Raw genomic sequence first — 23,232 nt, forward strand, 5'->3', positions numbered from 1 at the left:
CAGACAGTTGTTGTCACTGAGAGGTGAAATGGCGCAGAAAGGAGTTCAGCTGGACCGGGAAACCTTCTCTTGTTCCATCTGTCTGGATCTACTGAAGGATCCGGTGACTGTTCCCTGTGGACACAGCTACTGCATGAACTGTATTCAAACCCACTGGGATACAGAGGATGAGAGGAGAGTCTACAGCTGCCCTCAGTGTAGGCAGACCTTCACACCGAGGCCTGTCCTGCTGAAAAACACCATGTTAGCAGCTTTAGTGGAGGAGCTGAAGAAGACTGGACTCCAAGCTGCTCCTGCTGATCACTGCTATGCTGGACCTGAAGATGTGGCCTGTGATGTCTGCACTGGGAGAAAACTGAAAGCCTGCAAGTCCTGTCTGCAGTGTCTGATCTCTTACTGTGAGAAACACCTTCAACTTCATTCTGAACTGGATCCATTAAAGAAGCACAAGCTGGTGGAGCCCTCCAAGAAGCTCCAGGAGAACGTCTGCTCTTGTCATGATGAGGTGATGAAGATATTCTGTCGTACTGATCAGCAGTCTATCTGTTATCTCTGCTCTGTGGACGAACATAAAGGCCACGACACAGTCTCAGCTGCAGCAGAAAGGACCGAGAGGCAGAGAGAGCTCGGGGTGAGTCGACAAAACATCCAGCAGAGAATCCAGGACAGAGAGAAAGATGTGAAGCTGCTTCAACAGCAGGTGGAGGCTGTCAATCGCTCTGCTGATAAAGCCGTGGAGGACAGTGAGAAGATCTTCACTCAGCTGATCCGTCTCATGGAGGAAAGACGCTCTGATGTGAAGCAGCAGGTCAGATCCCAGCAGGAAGCTGAAGTGAGTCGAGTCAGAGAGCTTCAGGAGAAGCTGGAGCAGGAGATCACTGAGCTGAAGAGGAGAGACGCTGACCTGGAGGAGCTGTCACTCACAGAGGATCACAACCAGTTTCTACACGACTACCCCTCACTGTCACCACTCAGTGAATCTACAGACTCATCCAGCATCAAGATCCGTCCTCTGAGGTACTTTGAGGCTGTGACAGCGGCTGTGTCAGAGGTCAGAGATAAACTACAGGACGTTCTGAGGGAGACATGGACAAAAATCTCACAGACAGTGACTGAAGTGGATGTTTTACTGTCACAACCAGAGCCCAAGACCAGAGCTGAGTTCTTACAGTACTCATGTGACATCACACTGGATCCAAACACAACACACACACAGCTGTTATTATCTGATGGGAACAGAAAAGCAACATTAATGAGAGAAAAACAGTCTTATTCTAGTCACCCAGACAGATTCACTTATTATAGCCAGGTCCTGAGTAGAGAGAGTCTGACTGGACGTTGTTACTGGGAGGTGGAGAGAAGAGGAAGAGGAGTTCATGTAGCAGTCGCATACAAGAATATCAGCAGAGCAGGGAGCGGGGATGAATGTGGATTTGGATCCGCTGACAAATCTTGGGCGTTACATTGTAACAACAATAGTTATAACTTTTGGTACAACAATGTCCACACTCCTGTCTCAGGTCCTCTGTCCTCAAGAGTAGGAGTGTACCTGGATCACAGAGCAGGTATTCTGTCCTTCTACAGCATCTCTAAAACCATGACTCTCCTCCACAGAGTCCAGACCACATTCACTCAGCCACTCTATGCTGGACTCAGGTTTTGTAATTATGGATCCACTGCTGAGTTGTGTAAAGTGAAATAGACAGAAGTCATTTAAGGGACAGCGGGTTAACTTCTGTGTTTTCATTCTTCAGCTTGATATTTATTCATGTTTGTTGCTGAGAGCTGATTGTTGGCACGTTTTTGTCACCTGTCAATCAAACTTGATGGGCGGTACTTTGACGTCTTCTCATGTGTTCTGTAAATGTCTGAGTTCCTTTAAGTGACGCTCCTTCCTGTGTCTGTTTAGCCATGGAGGCTTTCACTGCTCATGATGACTGATGTTCACCTGAACTGACATTTCTCTGCGTGAAAATAGAAACTTCTCTCTGCTCTAAATGTTTGTTGATTGTTTGTATTGATGCGTTTATATGCTGTTGTTTCTGTTGTAATTCATGAGTGTGAAGAGAGAAAGCATCAGACCTTTCTTTAACATACACATTTCGTTTTCACCACTTTGTACATTTGTAGAAAATCTATAATCACATTGATATGAAAATGTTTTGTTGCTTTTTAAACGGATGGAAAATGTCCTCTGAGGTATTTTAAACCTTCAATGATCATGATGAAATCAATGAGGAGATTTTTTGACATAGTTTAGATTGTGGTCAAACAAACTGATGGTGTGGATGAAGTGAATCTGTTGATGACATCAGGAACAAGAATCATTGAACAGACTTTACTGATGTGATGTGTGAACAAACTGAAGTTTGACATCATGAATAAACAAACAGGATCAAAGTCTTTTCTTCTCGTCTTCATTGCAGGGTTTCAAACAAAGCTGATGGACAAAATGTCAAATAATATGAGGGTATAACTGAGGCAGGTTTCCTCCTGAAACACCCCAAAGTTCAATATTCATGATAAGAGCAGAAGAGCTCTTTGAGTAAGTCTCTGTGCTTTCAGCTTTCCTCACCAAAAACAGAAACATTTTGAAATAATAGTCAGAATTAATTTGGTGAAATTGAAGTGCTGCCTCACAGATATTATGTCCATGTGGACATTTATTGTCCTGTAGACTTTAATGAAGAGGAAACCTCCGAATGAGGCTGTCAGGTTGATTCAGTGTTTTGCTCACCTTGGCACTGAACCAGTGATTGACTCAGCTTTTTGTAACGTGTAAATGTTTTAAAATCAACAATCAATGCAAAATGTGCGCTCTATATTAGGTCAAGTCATAAAATCCTGAAACAATAGAAACACATTTCCCATTCCTAAATACAATTTCAGACCTGAGACTCTTTGCTGCCATCTTTTCAGTGTGACCTGATGTCAGTGTAGCCGGGTGAGTCTCCTCTGAACAAGCTGACATAATGTTGTATTACAGTTATTTAAACCTCTCTTGTTGTCTGAAGCTGCTGAAAGCTCAGTAACATTTGAACAAGTCTTCCTGCAGTGAACATGGCAGCAGGTTCACAACTGATATGTGAAACTGATGCCCAACACAAGAGGGCGCCCTTATCCTGCTAACCAGGGAGCTGAAAACATGTCAAAGCAGTTTGTCTGCATCAGGTAGGAAACGTTCTCATTGTGTCGAACTACTCTGAGCAGACTTGGGGAGCAACGGAATACAAGCAGACCTAATGGTGTTACGTAAATAGCCCTCTATGGCATGGTGTTGTCCACAGGTAACAAACTACCTTTATGAACCTTACAGCGTCCCTTTAAGTTTTTAAAATAAGGATAAATATCAACATATCACCAGACATCTCTGAGTCCAATAAAATGAGGGTTTGAGGTGGGTGTGGCTTTTGTCTGAGGGTGGAGCATTGCTTTCAGGAAGCAAAGCTGCATGGGACACATTGCCAAGAACTGGAAAGATAAATAATATTTAACATGTTTAAATTAAAATGAATACATATAAAAATATATGCATGAGAATGTAAAGAAGCATGTTTTATTGTTAAAATACTTTTGTTTTTATTTAGAGACTATAACTGTGTCTTCTCTTTGTTGCCTCAGGGCAACATTGTGCATTTAGAGCTCTTTTGTTCAGGCTATATGATGCTGAAGTGAGGACATGTGCTCGGATGTTTTATTATGGCCATAGTCAATGTTTTTACTTCATATCTACTGACACTTACAGGAAATGGACACAAGAACCTTTTCTGGGGGGAAGGAACATGATCGAGTAGTGAGGGTCATTCCCTCTGACAGTGAGGACAGTGAGGCTGAAGAGTCAGGACGAGTGGATTCCCAAATCAGGTTTAATAGACAGTTAGCAGGTCAAGGGTCAGTGTCAGTAAAGCAATGTATATGTCTGTGTGCGCACACAGGTACACCGAAGGCCAAGTGCAGAAAATATGATGTCCATATGTGTTTCACGTCCACCAGCAGCTGCTTCCTGAGGTTCCATACACAATAGGAATCACATGAAAAAGAGAAACACTTCAAATAATAACAAACACACAGCACACTCAATCAATCAATCAATCAAATTTCATTTGTATAGCGCCAAATCATAACCAGAGTTATCTCGAGACACTTTACAAAAAGAGCAGGTCTAGACCGACTCTTTGTTATGTTATTTAAAGAGAGGCCCAACATGAATCACCATGAGTAGCACTTAACAATATTCGGCACATTGGCAGAAAAACTTCCTTTTAACAGGCAGAAACCTCGAGCAGAACCAGACTCATGTTGAACAGCCATCTGCCTCGACCGGATGGGCCGAAAATGGGATAGAGGGAGATGCAGGATAGGAGATTAGGGCTGGCTCAGGCCGTCCTCTTTCTTCCTAAAGAGGAAGGAGGACAAGGACTTATTCATCTGGCCAGCAGAGCAGCTGCTTTCCGGTTGCAGTTTGTCCAGAGACTATTGTTCGGACGCAGAGACTTGGTGTGGAGGCCACTGGCTCACCTGGTCCTGCAGCAGTGTGGGGGTTTTAAACTGGACATGCCTCTCTTTTTAATGGATTTTAAAAGCATGAACTTTCGGGGTCTGCCACTGTTTTATCGAGGAGTTTTCACTGTGTGGAAAATGCTGGTGAAGGAGCGACCAGTCCAAAGTGCCTCTCTTCACTGGTTGCTGCAGGAGCCGGTGGTGCACGGCGGACGCCTGGATGCCCCCTGCTGGGCGGGTTCAGCAGTGTTTCAGGTGTTCATCAGAGCTGACCTGCTCACCCTGGGATCTGTGATAAATCTTGCTGGGCCTGGTCTGGAGGATGCGGCTACTCTGGCGGCTGCTCTGGGGGTCAGATCGGTGAGGACCATTGGCCGGCTCCTGGAGCACTGGAGGCACCGCCTCACCGGACACGAGCGTCTCCTGCTGGAGGATCACAGTCGGGGTCTGGTGACTCCTCACAGTGACGACCCCTTCCCAGAGATCGGTCTGTGTGTGGACTCAGAGCAGCGCCCGGGGTTAAACCTGGAGGAAGCGAGGGGCAAACCTCTCTACAAACTGATGGTCTGGTGTCTCCACAAAGACAAACTGAACCAGCGTGTGGACACGCCGTGGAGACGCCACCTGAACCTGAGAGGTGATGGAAAACCTGCGTGGAGGAGTCTGTACAAAGCTCCTCTGACTAAGAAGGTGGCAGACCTTCAGTGGAGAGTGCTACACGGGATCTTAGCAGTGAACTCTTTCCTGTGTGTGATCAACCAGGCAGAGAGGGACAGGTGTCCTTTCTGTCCTGGAACAGAGACGGTGTTTCACTGTTACAATGACTGTTGTCGCCTGTCGCCTCTTTTCTCTTTGCTGGACTCACTGGTTTTAAAGTTTGGAGAGGTTTTTAACAAACAGGTTTTTATTCTGGGTTTTAAGTACAAGAAAACTACAAAGCACAAGAGCCAGCTTTTAAACTTCCTCACTGGACAGGCAAAGATGGCCATTTATGTGAGCAGGAAGAAAAAAATTGACGAGTTGACAAATATTGATCTGTGTCTGCTTTTCTCCCGAATGGTTAAAGCCCGAATCTCCATCGATTTTAGATTTTACAGAGAGATGCAGGATCTGGATCAGTTCATCCAGATCTGGGCTCATGGAAACCTCTTGTGCTCTGTAGAACAGAACCAGCTTATTTTCTCACCTGAGTTGATGTGAACATCTGAGTGTGTATTTATTCATCTATTGATGGGTTCATCAGGTTCTTAAAGAAAATGGCTGAATTTTTGTAAATGTTTCAAAAGATTAATTAGAATAAATGTTACTTTTAAAAATCAAAAAATCTCTCTCTGTGTGTCTCTCTCTCTCTCTCTCTCTCTGTCTGAGCGCATGGTGGGAGTGAGCGTGTTGGTCGGAGAGCGTTTGGAGTGTGTTTTTGATTATTTTCTATCTTTATCTCTTGTTTAATTGTTATTGTTAGTCTCAGTTTAATAGTTTAGTTGTTTCTTTTGTGTTTTTTAGTGGAAGAACAGGTGAGATTAGGTAAGACAGGTGAGTTTGCAGGTAGGGGTGTCGGCAGCTAGGCAGTATGCCGGTTGTCGGCAGCCATGCCGAGCTGGAGAAGCTCACACGCCGACACGGTGTGAAGCTGCTGTCGGGTGGGGGCTTCTCGGTGGAGGAGGCCAGCTATGCTGTCGGGGAGGCTGTTGGTTTCGACAGTGTCAAGTCGGCCTCCCGGATGAACGGCGCCATAGTCATTTTTTTAGACCAGGTGATTAAAGCAGAGCAGGTAGTGGAGGAAGGAGTAGTGATCCGCGGCACATTCACCCCCGTCCTCCCGTTATCAAACCCGGCGAAAAAAGTCATGATTTCTAACGCCCCCCCGTTCATCAGAAATGATGACTTAGCTAAAGAGCTATCACGCTACGGGCAGCTCGTGTCTCCAATTAAGATGGTTCTACTGGGCTGCAAATCATCCCAGCTGAAGCACGTCGTCTGTCACCGTAGACAGGTTTTTATGTTATTAAAAGATAGCAGCAAAGACCTGAACCTAACGTTCAGTTTCAGAGTGGATGGATTCGCCAACAACGTGTTCGCCACTTCTGAAACAATGAAGTGTTTTGGCTGCGGGGCGGAGGGACACCTGGTTCGAGCTTGTCCTGGAGCTGGTGCGCGGCAAATGGGCGGCGGTTCGGCGTCGACCTCCGGCGGCGCGGGTGCGCCGGACGGCGCCGGTCCGCCGAGGGGCGGCGTTTCGGCTGAGCCGTCGGCCGGGCCATCGGCTGAGCCGGACGAGTCCGGTGCGGCTCGGACCGCGGTCGGGTCGGGATTTCTCGGCTCGTCTAGGACTACGGAGGAGGTGCGGGACGGAGCGGAGGACATGGAGGACGGAGAGCTGAATGTGACTCAGGATCAAGGTAAGACAGTGAAAAATGTAGAAATCGTTCAGAGCAGTGTGGAAGCAGGTAAAACCAAACAGACAGAAAAGGAAAAGTGTAAAGAAAATGTCGAGAGCTGCAGCGCTGTGAGTGATGTTCAGATAGATGAACGCATGTGTGAGGATGAACTGTTGAACAAAAGTAATAAGAGAAAGAACCTCGATAAGGAGCAGAGCAGCTCTAAGGCTAAAAAGGTGCAGGAGGATCTGTCTGATGAGGAGTGTGAGTGGACTCCTTCACAGGAGGAGTCCATTGTGTGCTACTCTCTGGAGAAGATTAAAAAGTTTCTCCTGGAAACTAAAGGTCAGAGGGTGAAAATAGATCAGTTTTTCCCTGATCTCAGAGGGTTTGTTAAATCTGTTGTGCGTCTGAGAAAGGAAGAAGATGCTTTCAGTGAGCAGGAGGTGTACAGACTCAAGAAAATGGTGACCAAAGTCAAAGCCCAGCTGACTGAAGATGATGACTAAACCCAGAATCTGTCTCATCGTGCTGGCTCTGTGTGTGTGTTTATTAAGTCTCTTCCTCTCCATGGCTGACATCAAAATTGGGTCTTTAAACATAAATGGAGCAAGAAGTGACGTGAAGAGAGCCTCTCTTTTTAAACTGATTGATTTTAAACACTTAGACATAGTCTTTGTGTGCAATATGAAAATGTGAAGCTGGTTTTAGTGAATGTTTATGCTCCGGTTTTAGCTTCTGAGAGGATGGGTTTTTTACATGTTTTAGGTGATGTTCTTAACAGTTGTGCTGACGAGTTTTTATTCCTGGGGGGGGATTTTAATTGCACTGAAAATGCAGTTTTAGATAGGAATCACCTGGAGCCTCACCCAGCCTCAGCGGCCAGGCTCAGGCGTCTGGTGGAGGCGTATGAGTTAAAAGATGTGTGGAGAGGTGTGAACAGAGACAGCAGGCAGTACAGCTGGAGCCACTGCAGAGATAATCTGCTGTCTCTGGCCAGACTCGATCGCTTTTACGGTTTTAAACATCATTTTAGCATCTTTAAGTCCTGTCTTATCTCTCCTGTGGGTTTTACTGATCACTGTCTCGTTCACTGCTCCTTTTTTATCCAGAATGTGAAGGTGACCAGTGCATACTGGCATTTTAACACTGGGCTTTTAAAGGGTCATTGTTTTAGAGAGGCTTTTACTTATTTATGGAAGACGCACAGAAACAGCAAGGCTGCTTTTCCCTCAGTGCAGCGCTGGTGGGACTTTGGAAAAGTCCAGGTCAGACAGTTTTGTCAACAGTATACTCGCAACGTCACCAAGCACATGGCCCGCTGTCTGAGTGACCTGGAGACTGAGGTGGTAGAGCTCCAGAGTCTGGTAGATTCTACAGGAGATCAGGGGCACGTTGAGGCCCTGAAAGCTAAAAAGGCTGCTCTAGCCAACCTGCTGGGCATCACAGCACAGGGGGCTCTGGTTCGGTCCAGGTTCATGAGCTCCTCTCAGATGGACGCCCCCTCCCAGTTCTTCTTCAGCCTGGAGAAAAGAAACGGTCAGAGGAAGATCATCCACTCTCTGCGCTCTGAGAGTGGATCCACAGTGACAGACAGCTCTGCGATCAGGAGCTACGCCACCTCCTTCTACAAGGAGCTCTTTCAGAAGGAGTTTGTGGAGGACGCAGAGCTGGCTGGTCGTTTTTATGATGGTCTACCTCAGGTGACGGAGGAGTCCAACACACTGCTAGAATCTGAACTGTCCCTGAATGAGCTGTACGCTGCTGCCATGAGCCTGCAGAATGGGAAAGCGCCGGGGATAGATGGTCTCCCGGTTGACTTTTATAAATCTTTCTGGGCCGTGATTGGTGAAGACCTGTTAGAGGTCATTCAGGCCAGTTTAAGGACTGGGCTGCTCCCGCTGAGCTGCAGGAGGGCGATCATAACCCTGCTGCCTAAAAAGGGAGACTTACAGGAGCTGAAGAACTGGAGGCCTGTGTCCCTGCTCTGTGGGGACTATAAGATACTGTCCAAGGCGTTGGCGTCCAGGCTGAGAGACGTGATGAGTGAGGTGGTCCACATCGACCAGACCTACTGTGTGCCCGGCAGGCTCATCAGTGACAACGTCACTCTGATTCGGCATGTTGTGGAGGTCTCTGGCTCGTTGGCTGAGGATACTGGTCTGATTTCTATAGACCAGGAAAAGGCTTTCGACCGGGTTGAACACCAGTACCTGTGGCACACGCTCAGTGCGTTTGGGTTCAGCCCAGGGTTCATAGCCAGGATACAGGTCCTGTACCGTGACATTGCGAGTATACTGAAAATCAATGGCGGTCTGGCTGCACCTTTTAATGTCCAGAGGGGGGTCAGGCAGGGCTGCTCGCTGTCGGGCATGCTGTATTCTCTCTCCATTGAGCCTCTGCTTCACAAGCTCAGGAGAGAGCTCTCAGGTGTGTCCTTCCCAGGCTGTCCCTCCACTTTTAAAGTCACGGCTTATGCAGATGACATCATGGTTTTAACCAACAAACAGACAGATATTGATATTTTAAAACAGAATGTGGACTTTTTTAACAAGATGTCATCTGCAAAAGTCAACTGGGGTAAAAGTGAAGCCCTGATGGTGGGTAATAAACTGTCAGACCACTTAACTCTGCCGGGGGGGCTCACCTGGAAAACGGGAGGGTTGAAGTACCTGGGGGTGTTTTTAGGTGACGAGTCGTTTTTAATGAAAAACTGGGAGAACGTTGTAGAGAAGGTGGAGGGGAGACTGAAAAAGTGGAGGTGGCTCCTGCCGGGCTTGTCCTACAGAGGGAGGACGCTGGTCATTAACAACCTGGTGTCCTCCTCTCTGTGGCACAGGCTGGCCTGCGTTGACCCCCCCTCTAACTTACTCTGTCGTGTCCAAGCTGTTCTCGTGAACTTTTTCTGGGACAAGCTGCACTGGCTTCCTCAGGCCGTCCTCTTTCTCCCTAAAGAGGAAGGAGGACAAGGACTTATTCATCTGGCCAGCAGAGCAGCTGCTTTCCGGTTGCAGTTTGTCCAGAGACTATTGTTCGGACACAGAGACTTGGTGTGGAGGCCGCTGGCTCACCTGGTCCTGCAGCAGTGCAGGGGTTTTAAACTGGACATGCCTCTCTTTTTAATGGATTTTAAAAGCGTGAACTTTCGGGGTCTGCCACTGTTTTATCGAGGAGTTTTCACTGTGTGGAAAATGCTGGTGAAGGAGCGACCGGTCCAAAGTGCCTCTCTTCACTGGTTGCTGCAGGAGCCGGTGGTGCACGGCGGACGCCTGGATGCCCCCTGCTGGGCGGGTTCAGCAGTGTTTCAGGTGTTCATCAGAGCTGACCTGCTCACCCTGGGATCTGTGATAAATCTTGCTGGGCCTGGTCTGGAGGATGCGGCTACTCTGGCGGCTGCTCTGGGGGTCAGATCGGTGAGGACCATTGGCCGGCTCCTGGAGCACTGGAGGCACCGCCTCACCGGACACGAGCGTCTCCTGCTGGAGGATCACAGTCGGGGTCTGGTGACTCCTCACAGTGACGACCCCTTCCCAGAGATCGGTCTGTGTGTGGACTCAGAGCAGCGCCCGGGGTTAAACCTGGAGGAAGCGAGGGGCAAACCTCTCTACAAACTGATGGTCTGGTGTCTCCACAAAGACAAACTGAACCAGCGTGTGGACACGCCGTGGAGACGCCACCTGAACCTGAGAGGTGATGGAAAACCTGCGTGGAGGAGTCTGTACAAAGCTCCTCTGACTAAGAAGGTGGCCGACCTTCAGTGGAGAGTGCTACACGGGATCTTAGCAGTGAACTCTTTCCTGTGTGTGATCAACCAGGCAGAGAGGGACACGTGTCCTTTCTGTCCTGGAACAGAGACGGTGTTTCACTGTTACAATGACTGTTGTCGCCTGTCGCCTCTTTTCTCTTTGCTGGACTCACTGGTTTTAAAGTTTGGAGAGTTTTTTAACAAACAGGTTTTTATTTTGGGTTTTAAGTACAAGAAAACTACAAAGCACAAGAGCCAGCTTTTAAACTTTCTCATTGGACAGGCAAAGATGGCCATTTATGTGAGCAGGAAGAAAAGAATTGACGAGTTGACAAATATTGATCTGTGTCTGCTTTTCTCCCGAATGGTTAAAGCCCGAATCTCCATCGATTTTAGATTTTACAGAGAGATGCAGGATCTGGATCAGTTCATCCAGATCTGGGCTCATGGAAACATCTTGTGCTCTGTAGAACAGAACCAGCTTATTTTCTCACCTGAGTTGATGTGAACATCTGAGTGTGTATTTATTCATCTGTTGACGGGTTCATCAGGTTCTTAAAGAAAATGGCTGAATTTGTGTAAATGTTTCAAAAGATTAATTAGAATAAATGTTTTAAAAATCAAAAAAAATCTCTCTCTCTCTCTCTCTATCTCCTCTCTCTCTCTCTCTCTCTCTCTCTCTCTCTCTCTCTCTCTCTCTCTCTCTGTCTCTGTCTCTCTCCCTCTCTCCATCTCTCTCTCTCTCTCTCTCTCTCTCTCTCTTCTCTCTCTCTCTCTCTCTCTCTTCTCTCTCTCTCTCTCTCCATCTCTCTCTCCCTCTCTCTCTCTCTTCTCTCTCTCTCTCTCTCTTCTCTCTCTCTCTCTTCTCTCTCTCTCTCTCTCTCCATCTCTCTCTCCCTCTCTCTCTCTCTTCTCTCTCTCTCTCTCTCTCTCTCTCTCTCCCTCCCTCTCTCTCTCTCTCTCTCTCTCTCTCTGTCTCTCTCCCTCCCTCTCTCTCTCTCCCTCTCTCTCTCTCTTCTCTCTCTCTCTCCCTCTCCCTCTCCCTCTCTCTCTCTCTCTCTCTCTCTCTCTCTCTCTCTCTCTCTCTGTCTCTCTGTCTCTCTCCCTCTCTCTCTCTCTCTCTCTCTCTCTCTGTCATATTAATGCAGCTCATGAACTCTGTATCTTCTGGTCCCATTAACATTACTAACCATATTTCTTCCCGGGAGTTCTTGTGCTCCCTTGTCTTGAAGGTTCCTGGAGATCGTTGCTGCAGACCACCTGCTGCTGTGGACCTGCTCGACTGCAACAACTACTAACATCAGTCTTCCCCATAGTATCATTATTGTTGATGCTAATGTTAATAGTAGACCTGTTGACTTCAACTGTTACAATTACGATTACCTCAGCCTTTATCATTACTCTGCTTCTCTCGCTAATTTATTTATTTATTTATTTATTTATTTATTTATTTATTTATTTAGCTAATCTTCACCCTAGTCTACCACTATTATTGGCATTGTAACCATAAGTATGTGTCTGTTGTTGTTCATGTAACAAGGACATTGTTGTTGTTGCTCTCTTTGCCTGTCTCTATCCTGCATCTCCTTCTATCCCATTCTCGGCCCATCCAGTCGAGGCAGATGTTCAACATGAGTCTGGTTCTGCTCGAGGTTTCTGCCTGTTAAAAGGAAGTTTTTCTGCCAATGTGCCGAATATTGCTAAGTGCTACTCATGGTGGATTCATGTTGGGCCTCTCTTTGAATAACATAACAAAGAGTCGGTCTAGACCTGCTCTTTTTGTAAAGTGTCTCGAGATAACTCTGGTTATGATTTGGCGCTATACAAATAAAATTTGATTGATTGATTGAGAGACAGGCAGAGAGAGCAACAACAACATATGTCCTTGTTACATGAACAACATTTCAATCAGGAGAGACTTAATACGTTTGAACAATTATTTATTTACAAGTTGAAATGAAATGCAAAGTCTTTGGCGATTAGACTCCATCGTGATGTCATCGTGTGCTGGAGGGGTGTAGAGGCCGAGAGCAGGATAGGATACCCCCCCCCCCCCCCCCCCCCCGATGGAGTCTAGACACTGGTGGTGATGATGGTGAAGAGAGGATGCAGGATGAGCTGAGCTGACTGGACACTGATGAAAAGGATGGAGGTGACTGGGGTGGAGGAGGGTCGCAATAATCGTCTGAAACGATGAGCAGACTGCAGAAGAGAGAGGAGCAGATTTAAAGTTTGACAGCAGTAAGATGATTGGTTCACAGACGTCGTGTCTAACTCTGGTTGGTTAATGCTTAAATGGAAACGCCCATAATCAGCTGATCGCGAATCAGGAACAGAGGGGGGAAAGAGAGAGAGTGCAGTATGAATGAAGTTCATGATGAATGAATGAATGAGAACAGTCTTCCTGCTTGAACTTTCGCTAAGCTCCATATGTCCTTGTTACATGAACAACAACAGAGACATACTTATGGTTACAATGCCAATAATAGTGGTAGACTAGGGTGAAGATTAGCAAAATAAATAAATAAATAAATTAGCGAGAGAAGCAGAGTAATGATAAAGGCTGAGGTAATCGTAATTGTAACAGTTGACGTCAACAGGTCTACTATTAGCATTAGCAGCAACAATAATGATACTATGGGGAAGACTGATGTCAGTACAGTGGTTCTCAAACTTTTTCTGTCAAGCCCCCCCTTGGAGAAAAAAAATGTCCAGCCCCCCCCCCCCGAAAAAAAATGTCACAAATGGGTGAAGTTAAACTTTTATTGACAGAAAGTCAAGATCGTGACCGTTCTTTTCACTTTTCTCTGAGTAATTTGCTGTGCAAAAAAACCCAACTATCTCAATTGCTCCATCAGACTTTTTCCAAATAGAAATATAATGAAATGTGCAATGACTTTTTCAGAACAATAACAATAAAGTTCAATCAGTGCTTAAAAAAAAACAGTGTTTCCGCTACATACATTTTGCTGTGGCGGCCCTGAAACAGTGACAGGAGTCACAGGACATCAATCACACGTGAACTCATGGCAACCAAATAAACGACAGCGGGGCCAGTTTACTCCTCACAGTGTTGGTTCTAACGGGTAAAAGAGGGTCCGACATCGGACGCTCTCTGTCCGCACACAATCATATGCAGTTCTGTTACGCAATCTAATCTAAACAATCCTATTGTATATCTCCGTATGTCCCTACTGTAAATGCATTGATTGTCGCTGTTTATAAAGCTTATAAAAAGGTGCAGATGTCATTTGGTAACAATCGATCGCTCGTTTTGATCGCTACGTCATTAATAACGTCCCTCATGCACACGCGGCTCACGTGCTGTTTTGAATTGCGAGAGAAAATATTTAACTTTTGTAACTTAATTAAACAGACGGCTGATGAGGGTAGTCAACAAAGCAGACAGAGAGACAGACAGATAGAGGGGGGCGGGGCCAGCAGCTGTGCAGAGAGCAGAGGTACAGGTGTGTTGGGGGAGTGAAGGAAAGCAAAGTGAACAGATTAAAGTAGATTGTGAATGAATTAAAACTTAATACAGTGAAGAAAAGAGTACAATTAGAGTGTGGAAGTCTACATGTGATGTGCTTCTCACAGAAATCATTGACATATGCGAGGACAACGCGTTTGTGTACTGTGCCACCTGAAAATGAGTCCGGGTTGTCCGACGTCAAAACATAGTTCCGCCTGCTACATTTTCCAAACGTTGGCGCGCCCCCCCCCCTGTCATTCCACCGCGCCCCACAGTTTGACAATCACTGTGTTAGTAGTTGTTGCAGTCGAGCAGGTCCACAGCAGCAGGTGGTCTGCTGCAACGATCTCCAGGAACTTACAGGACAAGGGAGCACGAGAACTCCCGGGAAGATATATGGTTCGTAATGTTAATGGGACCAGAAGATATTCGACACTCGACAGACACACACTTCCACATATACTTTCACACACAGTCTAACCTCCTCCACCCACTTACTTTAAACGCAAACGTAATACTCAGAGCTGTTGAAACCATTTGTGGTGGATTTTTGTCAAAATAAAAACTTTTCTTCTTCATATATTGCTTATTTTCCTTATTCTAATTATTAGATGTACTATAAAAACCCTGGGTGTTTCAGTGCCCTCATAGCGCACACACACACACACACATATATATATATGTATGTATTATCAGGGACCCCCAAGCTCCTATAAAATAGTGTCAAATATATTTTCCTCATAAAAAAAAGTTATAGTCTAATTAGATTACAGATACATTTATTAAAAATGGGGATTACTAGCAGCATTGCAGTTTTAAAACACATTTTAAAATGAAGACGAGATAATACCAAAGATGCTCTTTAACATCTGGTGTTTCATTTCTAAACCGTCCGTCTGACCGTCTCTGATACCATGCGCGCACGTTACGTCACTTCACGACACACAAGTCTCACAACACTGCTCCTCAAAGTTGCCATCCACAGTCCCTGGTTGCCATGGCCTGTCGTGAACAAGTGAACATTCAACGGTTGGAACGTTCGCCATCATTTTGTGTCTTCAAAGGAGAAAGAAAGCGAGCAACATCGCAGTACAGTGGAAGTTATGCCTCGTGATAATGCTGTCATTATCCACGGACTCCAAGTCTAATTTAAAGAAACGTTCACAGGTAAGACCAACTGCTAACGTTAGCTGCACAGGATCAAAATGTTAGCTAACCTGTCGTCTTCTTCTTCTACTACTGAAGAGAAGAATAAGTGAAAATCTTTTAGTTTTTTAAAGGACGAACACGTTTCCTCTTTTCAAGGTAAAAAGAAATTAAGAATAACGGTCGAATACAGTTATAAATGTCCTGAGAGTTCAGGGAAGGAAAAGCATTCCACTGTTAGGTGTGTATGTTAAACACAGAGCGCGAATCAGGATATGATTAGCCTAGCTTAGCATAAAGCTAGGCTAGCCTGTCTCAATCTAAAGTTTAAAAATGAGCCTAACAACCCTAAAGCAGGAAACGTGTTAATCAAGAAACAAACAGCAAAGGAAAAACATTCATTTAGTTACATAAGGGAACTATTTCTGCTCATTTCAGCGTTTATGTTCATGCATGTATTTAGCAAAACAACTCGTGTATCAATGAGCTTTTAGGAGGTCCATTTTTCACCAAGCTAGCTCTTCCCTGTCTCTGTGCTAAGCTAGGCTAAACTCATCCTGACTCTAGCTCCACACACACACGAGAGGTACTGATCTTTTTGTCTTGCGCTCAGAAAAAAAGCCTAGACTAACAATGACAAAGTGCTCAATTTTTACCATCACACAGTAAAAAAGAGACTCATTATTGAACATGGAAAGAAAACCACAAATGAAGTTTCAGCGTTTAAAAACAAAAACTCTTGATGAGAAGAAACATCATCATGAGGCAGAACTTCAGCTCTCTGTCTTATTAGTTATACCGACTAACATTAGATATTGTCATGCTGCCCACCTCGCATGGACACAATGCAGTCACAGTACATTTCATTGAGTATTAGTGTCATTGTCTACATGTGACTGTTTCCCCCTGGAATTATTCCAATTCTGTTGGGAAAGCATGAACACTTTAAAAGCCTTTTAATGCAGCTTTAACCTTTTAATGTTCTTGGTATTATAACAGCAGTTTTTAAGGAAGATCACTTTGCACGTGCGGTTGCTGCTGCTGCACAGTGACGGCTAAAAATCTGACATGTAGTGCTTTTTTTTTCTCCAGCCAGAGCTTAAAAGAGGATGTTGGTGGACACGCAGCTTTGTTTTTAGGATGCTTGTCAGTACCACAGGCTCTTTCCAATTAGTGCACAGTGAAAGAGGGAGGGGCTAAGGGCACACCTGTACACTCAACCGCCCACACAGGTAGGAAAAAATGGAATGAAAGACAACAGGGAAAAAAAGATGTACAATCAGACAGCCTGCCCACCCTGCAAAGTGGAGCAGAATTCAAGCTCCGCACACCCAAACTAAAAATAAAAAGTTCAACACAAATATTTCAAAAAGCACAACATCACGTTTTTTTATATCCTACATCCAGCTCGATAGCGACATTAAGAGTTCAACAAGATCAATATATCTTTATAATCATTTTAAGGTACCTCTTATATTTTTCTGAGTATTAACAACTGTACAAGCAAAGCACACTTCAAAGTGCACACATTTAATACAGTATTGACTAGTTTTGCATTTACAAGGTTTATAATTTCCCCCGGAGAAAACAACAACCTGAAACTACAGAACAAGAAACAAAAGGAACAATCAAAAGTTTTCTTTTCGTACATTTTACAAAAACAGAACAGAAAGAAAAAGCTGCTGGACTTGTCCTCTCTCTCTCTCTCTCTCTCTCTCTCTCTCTCTCTCTCTCTCAGTAAGACTTGTGACGTCTGTTACCACTTCATATTTTCCTCGTGTCACGCTTTGTTTACATTTTGGGGATTTTTTTATTTGAAAAGAAATAAACTCTATGCTTGTCTTGTATAAAAGTTAAGTCATTTTTCAAGTTTAAATAAAATTCAAGTTTCTCAAACACTGGAGGGAATTTTTTTCTTACATTTTGCGTATACATAGAGACCGCGATGCATCTCTATTTTTTTCGTCTCACTAAAAAGCAAACTTAACGATATTTCTCGTGGAATAAACAGCATTGTTTATAAATAAGTGGATATGGTGCGTTTTTATCTCTTTTTCCATTTCCACCAATGAGAAAAATAGCAAAACAAAATTAATCGACCCATCCAAGTGCATCTCAGTCCTTCAAAAAAATGTTTTTATTTTTTAGCAAACTCAAGATTTAGCGTCCAAATCAAAAGCAGCTATGAGCAGGAGTACAGGCTTGTAAATGAAGCTTTCCCTTCTCCACATGGGCTCCTGTGTTCTCTTAGTGGGATTACCCAGAATGCTTCTTGGCGAGACATGCGAGGTCCCACGTCGTGTAGGTTAATATTGTGTCTATAGTAGTGTTTTTTTAAAAGAATGTTTTGCATGAGGTGATGACTTCAAAAGATAAACCAGAGCACACCGCAGATGCGCAGGGAGGGAAATGCACTTCAAGTCCGTCACGTTGCAAAAAAACAAACTTTTGACACTTTATAATTTAAGTTTCATCATTCTTCTGTCATTTGGAGCCATTTGAAAACACGTGTAGCAGCATTTTCACCACTCTGATTTGATACGTGAATTCAGCAGTTAAAGTGTTTGATGACAGTTTACTTTGATGACTTTAAATTCTCAGTCAGCTGTTTTTAAGCAGTAAAATAAGTTTGAACAGAATCTGATGACCAAGTAGAGAAATATGCAGCCATCACCAGAGACCTGAAGAGTCGACAAGTATTTTACAACTTAAAGCTGCAAATGTTTCACATGTGGAGCAGGTTTTAACTGAGGCTTCATGTAAATGAGGAAACAAAGTTCAAAATCCACAGCGCCGCTCCTCTTCTGGGAATCACAGCTTGATAACCCCTCCCTCTTCTTCCTGCTCTCAAACACAGCCAGCTCCACTCTGACTCAGACACTTCCTTGTTCCCTCCCCTTCAGATCGACAGTTTGAAGATGGGTGTAACCAACCAGAGCTGACACTCACTGCACAAACACATGCTGTGTAGATCAGAGCTCAAACTAGTTTCAGTTCTGATGAAGTGAAACTCAGACAGTCGTTGTCACTGAGAGGTGAAATGGCGCAGAAAGGAGTTCAGCTGGACCGGGAAACCTTCTCTTGTTCCATCTGTCTGGATCTACTGAAGGATCCGGTGACTGTTCCCTGTGGACACAGCTACTGCATGAACTGTATTCAAACCCACTGGGATAAAGAGGATGAGAGGAGAGTCTACAGCTGCCCTCAGTGTAGGCAGACCTTCACACCGAGGCCTGTCCTGCTGAAAAACACCATGTTAGCAGCTTTAGTGGAGGAGCTGAAGAAGACTGGACTCCAAGCTGCTCCTGCTGATCACTGCTATGCTGGACCTGAAGATGTGGCCTGTGATGTCTGCACTGGGAGAAAACTGAAATCCTGCAAGTCCTGTCTGCAGTGTCTGGCTTCTTACTGTGAGAAACACCTTCAACTTCATTCTGAACTGGATCCATTAAAGAAGCACAAGCTGGTGGAGCCCTCCAAGAAGCTCCAGGAGAACGTCTGCTCTCGTCATGATGAGGTGATGAAGATGTTCTGTCGTACTGATCAGCAGTCTATCTGTTATCTCTGCTCTGTGGACGAACATAAAGGCCACGACACAGTCACAGCTGCAGCAGAAAGGACCGAGAGGCAGAGAGAGCTCGGGGTGAGTCGACAAAACATCCAGCAGAGAATCCAGGACAGAGAGAAAGATGTGAAGCTGCTTCAACAGGAGGTGGAGGCTGTCAATCGCTCTGCTGATAAAGCCGTGGAGGACAGTGAGAAGATCTTCACTCAGCTGATCCGTCTCATGGAGGAAAGACGCTCTGATGTGAAGCAGCAGGTCAGATCCCAGCAGGAAGCTGAAGTGAGTCGAGTCAGAGAGCTTCAGGAGAAGCTGGAGCAGGAGATCACTGAGCTGAAGAGGAGAGACGCTGACCTGGAGGAGCTGTCACTCACAGAGGATCACAACCAGTTTCTACACGACTACCCCTCACTGTCACCACTCAGTGAATCTACAGACTCATCCAGCATCAAGATCCGTCCTCTGAGGTACTTTGAGGCTGTGACAGCGGCTGTGTCAGAGGTCACAGATAAACTACAGGACGTTCTGAGGGAGACATGGACAAACATCTCACAGACAGTGACTGAAGTGGATGTTTTACTGCCACAACCAGAGCCCAAGACCAGAGCTGAGTTCTTACAGTACTCATGTGACATCACACTGGATCCAAACACAGCAAACACACGGCTGTTATTATCTGATGGGAACAGAAAAGCAACATTCATGAGTGAAGAACAGTCTTATTCTAGTCACCCAGACAGATTCACTGAATGGTGTCAGGTCCTGAGTAGAGAGAGTCTGACTGGACGTTGTTACTGGGAGGTGGAGTGGAGAGGAAGAGTTTATGTAGCAGTCGCATACAAGAATATCAGCAGAGCAGGGAATGAATGTAGATTTGGATTCAATGACAAATCTTGGGCGTTATATTGTAACAACAACAGTTATAACTTTATGTACAACAATGTGAAAACTCCTGTCTCAGGTCCTCGGTCCTCCAGAGTAGGAGTGTACCTGGATCACAGAGCAGGTATTCTGTCCTTCTACAGCATCTCTGAAACCATGACTCTCCTCCACAGAGTCCAGACCACATTCACTCAGCCTCTCTATGCTGGACTCAGGTTTTGTAATTATGGATCCACTGTTGAGTTGTGTAAAGTGAAATAGACAGAAGTCATTTAAGGGACAGCGGGTTAACTTCTGTGTTTTCATTCTTCAGCTTGATTTTTATTCATGTTTGTTGCTGAGAGCTGATTGTTGGCACATTTTTGTCACCTGTCAATCAAACGTTATGGGCGGTACTTTGACGTCTTCTCATGTGTTCTGTAAATGAGTTCCTTTAAGTGACGCTCCTTCCTGTGTCTGTTTAGCCATGGAGGCTTTCACTGCTCATGATGACTGATGTTCACCTGAACTGACATTTCTCTGCGTGAAAATAGAAACTTCTCTCTGCTCTAAATGTTTGTTGATTGTTTGTATTGATGCGTTTATATGCTGTTGTTTCTGTTGTAATTCATGAGTGTGAAGAGAGAAAGCATCAGACCTTTCTTTAACGTACACATTTTGTTTTCACCACTTTGTACATTTGTAGAAAATCTATAATCACATTGATATGAAAATGTTTTGTTGCTTTTTAAACGGATGAAAAATGTCCTCTGAGGTATTTTAAACCTTCAATGATCATGATGAAATCAATGAGGAGATTTTTTGACATAGTTTAGATTGTGGTCAAACAAACTGATGGTGTGGATGAAGTGAATCTGTTGATGACATCAGGAACAAGAATCATTGAACAGACTTTACTGATGTGATGTGTGAACAAACTGAAGTTTGACATCATGAATAAACAAACAGGATCAAAGTCTTTTCTTCTCGTCTTCATTGGTTGAAAGCTGTCCTTGGATGCTGTGAGTCTTCTCAACATCACTTTAGTTGCTGCAGTTTAAAAAGCCAGCGTATCTTATTTTGAAATACAAATCTTTGCAGAATCCAGAATCTCTCCTTAAAGAGACTCTGGCTTCTGCAGCTCAAACTCCCACAGTTCTGTTTTTGAAATTCCAGATGGTAAGAGAGAGACGGGGTGACAGAGAGGGGAGTCAGAGGGTGCCGTCTTCTCTGCCTGAGTTTCATCGGATAAACTGCAAACTTCCAGTTTTTAATCTGTCAGTGGATGTTTTGGATCCTAAAACCTGCAGCTCTCGAAGGAAAATCATCAAATGTCCTGAGTGTTGTTTGTTTTGATCATTTATTAGTACGACTAAGGAGACAGCTAAACGTGTGAAGCATGACAGCAAATGTATCCAAGTATATTGTATTGTATTGTATCACATTGAATCCTTCCCCATATTGTGCCTTCTTAGTTTACAAGAGATAAAAGTCATCTTAAACCAACAACCTCTAAGATTTCTGTTTCATTCTCTTGGGCACCACCTAATGGCAATAAACGGTAATTGTAAGGGCACACTTCCCAATCTAACCAGACGTCCACGGTCGGCTCCGGTTGTAACTCTTGATTTTCCTGGCTGACGGTCGCTTTCCTTTTCAGACTGTTTGCTTCATCTGAGCGTCGAGTTTGTTTCTTTTTCTTTGGATTTTCACTTCTTGTTGAAGTTGTATCTGTAGTCATCCATCTTTTCTTTGTTTGTTCAGCCATAGTAGATTAGTAGTAGATGTGCACATGCACACTCGCGCCGAGCTTTATAGGGAATCATGCATTTAGGCAGAATTAAAGCATTGTTTTATCAGCGGAAAATATCGGCAGTAAAACGTCATTTTCAAGCCATAATCTGCAGATACCGATAACGTGCCGATAACATCGTGCATCCCTCGAACAAACTGTTAAAAAGTGGTCAGAGAAATAATATAGAAATCTGCAACATTACGGACACATTTTTCACAGACATGCTCAGAAAAGTCCAAAAAGACAAGACAGTGGCTCCTCAGCAGTGCCTAATCTTTACTTTTCAGTAAGAGACTTTTTTTTCTCCAAATTAGACAGTTTTACATCAAGACACAAAGTAACTTAAATTATCTGTAGCTGACATGTACGCATGATTCCAGTCTCGATGGAAGAATAGACCAAAAAATAAAATACAAATCAAGACGAGAAAAAAAAAAGAAGCCCTCTTGAACGCAGCCTCCATCCCACACCTGTTAAAGGTGTCGTTAGGCAAAGTTAACTGTCCAAACCCCAACACGATGGGGTCATCGATTGTCCACAGCTGTTAGCGTAGCACGAGTGTTAATGAGTTAAACCACAGTGAGTTGATAAAGACATCGAGTCTTGTTCCAGTCAGTCGGTGTGCATCCGTTATTATACCTCTGAAAGAATCAACAACCACGAGCGGGTCCATTTTTACGACAAGATGCAACCCTTGGCGAAAAGAAGAAAAGTGGCACTGTCAAAACGGGCGAACAGGAGGGAGGAGACGAGAGCTGAGGCGACCGACAGGCTGATATGAGGTGTGATGCTCCATGTGGAAGTCCATGAGAAGAAAGGAGCTCCTCAAAACGCCACAACAGGAGCGTTTGTGTGAATGATACAGGAGAGGTGTGCGCAACTCAGTTCAGGGATGCCCAGTTTGTAATCAGCCTCTGAAAAGTTAAGAGGTCAAACATGCCGCGACCTCTGCAGGTAACGACCACAGAGTTACAACGCACGAAAACTGCCCCTACAGTCAGTGGTGTCACATTGTAGATTTCTCCACATGTGAGAAGTCTTTGATGGACTTTCAACAACAAGAAAATCACATCTTCAAATAAAATTAAAGAAACACAAAGCCCGAGATGGCAGGCGCTCAGCTATGTACAGGTTAAACTGCCCAGTAAAGACAAAAACAACAGTTGAGTAATGCCACAGTTATTGGTTTTCTTTGCCACATCAAAATGCAGTCAGACATGTGATCAAATGGTTTAAACAGACATCTCAATCTGCGCATGTTTCTGTTCTGTATGCGCCAGAACACTCGCTCTGAAACACGTAAAAAAACAACAAACTGTGATTCCAGTTGAGCCTCTGCTTCCCCCAAAAACAAAACAAAGAAAAGCCCAAAAACAAAATGATGTGTACATGTATTTCTCAGGAGAGGAAGAGATGAAAGCTGATGAACATGAGCAAGAAACCTTCAAAGGACAAATCAGCATGAAAAAGGTAACGACACGACAACGCTGAGCAGGTTTCAATGGTGTTATCAGGCTGTCGGGTAACTGCAACGACACTCTGGTGGTGATTTTTCAGCTCAACCTGCAGCGACGACGGCTAATCCAACTTTTCCCTCAATTCCCCCCTGAAATTTGCCGTCACCTTGCAGGCGGCTACATGAATTAATCCCCCACCATGAGTGTCGTTGAAGCTGAACGTGTGAAATGACTCGAAATCTGCTTCAAATGTGCTTTACTGTGCTCCGTTTTCAATATGGGAGTCAAAGGTCAGATCGCCTTGAAGCACAGCGTG

The 23,232-nt window shown here is 44.7% G+C and overlaps 2 protein-coding genes across 2 annotated transcripts; both read left to right on the top strand.

Annotated features, from left to right (window-relative positions):
- Positions 1 to 2,395, top strand: LOC138611092 (tripartite motif-containing protein 16-like). The gene has a single exon (XM_069684007.1). It carries the CDS (start codon positions 29 to 31, stop codon positions 1,700 to 1,702), a length of 1,674 nt encoding a protein of 557 aa, XP_069540108.1. The 5' UTR covers positions 1 to 28; the 3' UTR covers positions 1,703 to 2,395.
- Positions 2,396 to 18,249: 15,854 nt separating this feature from the next.
- Positions 18,250 to 20,631, top strand: LOC138611069 (tripartite motif-containing protein 16-like). Its single transcript, XM_069683974.1, has one exon. The coding sequence runs from the start codon at positions 18,282 to 18,284 to the stop codon at positions 19,944 to 19,946; it is 1,665 nt and encodes a 554-aa protein (XP_069540075.1). The 5' UTR covers positions 18,250 to 18,281; the 3' UTR covers positions 19,947 to 20,631.
- The last annotated feature ends 2,601 nt before the right edge of the window (positions 20,632 to 23,232 follow it).

Source organism: Semicossyphus pulcher, unplaced genomic scaffold (assembly GCF_022749685.1).
Source record: "Semicossyphus pulcher isolate SPU_LCO1_2020_fin unplaced genomic scaffold, fSemPul1.0.p SCAF_7, whole genome shotgun sequence".
Lineage (NCBI taxonomy): Eukaryota > Metazoa > Chordata > Actinopteri > Labriformes > Labridae > Semicossyphus > Semicossyphus pulcher.